This window comes from Telopea speciosissima, chromosome 3 (genome assembly GCF_018873765.1).
Source record: "Telopea speciosissima isolate NSW1024214 ecotype Mountain lineage chromosome 3, Tspe_v1, whole genome shotgun sequence".
Lineage (NCBI taxonomy): Eukaryota > Viridiplantae > Streptophyta > Magnoliopsida > Proteales > Proteaceae > Telopea > Telopea speciosissima.
The window spans coordinates 32,401,199-32,403,729 of NC_057918.1; the positions used below are offsets into that span (position 1 = coordinate 32,401,199).

Genomic DNA, 2,531 nt, shown 5'->3' on the forward strand with positions numbered 1-2,531 from the left:
AATAAAAAATATAAGAAGAAAAATGACAATACCTGTAGAAAGTCATCTAATAGACTAAACGTTATTTACAACCTGTAGTAGAAGCAATTGAAGATCCTTGTGTAGGTATTGGTCCTACTGGAGCCTCATTAGTTACACCACTCTCATTCACGGACAACACATCTTTTAAAGCATCAGCCAAATCATTGGCATCATCACCCAGTTCAGCTTTAAAGAAAAAAAAAAAAAACAATAGTACATATAAGATAATAAGAATATGACCAAAAAAAGAGAGAAAATAATATCAATTTAATAAAATGTACACAAATTTTTAAAAACTACCTCTAAAGTCTACTCCAAACATCCAATCTCGGAGGCAAATCAGTGCTTCAGCATTAGTTGGTAGTAGCTTACTTCTATATTTGTCAATAACTCTACCTCAAAGACTAAAAGCAGATTGCATAAATCGTTGATACCGGAATAGCTAACACATCCCGTGCCATCCGAGAAAGATCACGATATTTAGTTCCTTGCGACTTCCAATAGGCCAATACATCATATTGCTTCGTCGTATCTTTGATCCTTGGCTCTTCCAAATACAAATACAATTTAGATTTATCTGATCTTGTTGTATTATTGCTACTCTCATATGCGTTTAGCTCCTATAAAATAAAAAAACCAATATAAAAATGCAACATATTGAAATGAATATACAATAGAAATAAAAAACAAAATGATTTATACCGCCACCGATGCATTTCCAACCGTATCGGCCTCAATATCATCTCGAGTGTAATGCCCCCTCTTCCATGGTCACATCCATGCTTCGGTACTCTTCAAAGAGTCGTTCTAAACTTGTTTTTACAAGTCTAAATTTCTCCTTTGATCTAGAGTCAAGATTATATATCTTATCAAAAGCCCATGAAACAAAGGATAACTTGTATCGAGGGTCAAATACAACTGCAATAGCTAAAATAATGCTATATGAGTCCCAATACTTGTCAAACTTCTTTTTCATTTCTTGTGCCATCTTCTTCATATGGTCATCTCCATGTACTGTCACTTCCAACAAAGACTTATGTATATTCCATACGTTATGAAAATACAAATTTACTGTTGGGTACTTGGACCCAGATAACACCTCTGTGATGTCATTGAAAGGCTTCAAAAAATGCATTAATTGCTCCACCTTGGACCATTCCTCAGTACTTGGACACTCTCTATAATTTTTATCCACCAACTGAAGTTCATGAAATGCACTCTTATAGAATATAGCAGAATCAAGCATGTGATAAGTGGAGTTCCACCTCGTGGTAACATCTCCATGCAATCCTTTCTTATTTGGTAAACCCACCTGCTTGCAAGCATTCTAGGAATTTCACTTTCCTTGCCTCGAGATGCCTTCACATATGCTATGTGGATCGAACCAATTGTACACAATTATCAATTACCTTCAAACCATCTTGTACAATTAGGTTCAATATATGGGCACAACATCGGTTATGAAAAAAATCACCATCACACATTAAAGCCTTCTTCAATACCAAATTTCTTTTCAAGTGATCAATAAAAGAGAGATTTGCAGAAGCATTATCTAGAGTAATAGAAAACAGTTTCTTCTCAATCCCCCAATATAATAACATCTCTGATGCAATTTGACTTATGTTAACTCCTGTGTGTGGTGGTGGCATGATGCAAAATTTTAGTAATTTCTTATGCAATATCCATTCTGTGTCAATGTAATGACAAGTGAGAGAAATATAAGAGTCAGTCGTGATGGAGGACCACAAATCAGTAGTCAATGACATCCTACCATTGAAGGAATTCAAAAATTCCTTAATCCTCTTACTCTCCCTATTGTGCCACCTCAAGATATCAGCCAATTGGGTATTCCTACTAATCGGGCTGAATTGTGGGTAAAGATAGGTAATCAAATCCCTAAACTCTTGATATTCAACAAACACCAAGGGTAGTTCTCTTCTAACAATAAGCATGGTAATCATATCTCGCACCATTTCTGCATCAATCTTCTTGCTTTTACATGTCAGATTCCCATCACCTCCACTTAATATCATTTGGGCAATATCTTTGTTTTTACGTTTGGTGCAATTCTTAAGGTGTCTCCTCAAACTGCCAGTGCCATTGATATCTGAGTCAGCCCAAATATATATTCCCACAAGCCTTACATTTTGCCCTCTGTCTCCCATCAGGATTCTTTTCTTTAGGAATTTGAATAAACTCTTTCCAAACTATAGAAGTTCTTTTCCTCTTTCTCATTGTAATACCCGTTGAAGTAGCAGCTCTAGTACCACGGTAGCACCGTAAAATGTCAGTAGGCCTGGTATGTATTAATCGCCTTACTAGAAGACGGACTAGAAACGTTTCCTTCATTTGGAGTCATTTGAACTTCTGGGATTCTTTGATTTGGCATTTCTAATTTATGCTAAATGACTAAGTGACTAACAATAAGCTGCAAATAATAAACAAGAATAATCTTCATCAAAATAAAGCTAAAATTCTTCAAAATATAGTCTCTAAAATATATACTTTAT

At 35.2% G+C, this 2,531-nt stretch overlaps 1 protein-coding gene across 1 annotated transcript; it reads right to left on the reverse strand.

Annotated features, from left to right (window-relative positions):
* Nucleotides 1–425: 425 nt before the first annotated feature.
* On the reverse strand, nucleotides 426–2,186 carry LOC122655086 (zinc finger BED domain-containing protein RICESLEEPER 1-like). Its single transcript, XM_043849326.1, has 3 exons — nucleotides 1,431–2,186; nucleotides 797–1,333; nucleotides 426–641 (listed from the first exon to the last, which is right to left on the reverse strand). Exons 1-3 carry the CDS (start codon nucleotides 2,184–2,186, stop codon nucleotides 426–428), a joined length of 1,509 nt encoding a protein of 502 aa, XP_043705261.1.
* Nucleotides 2,187–2,531: the final 345 nt, after the last annotated feature.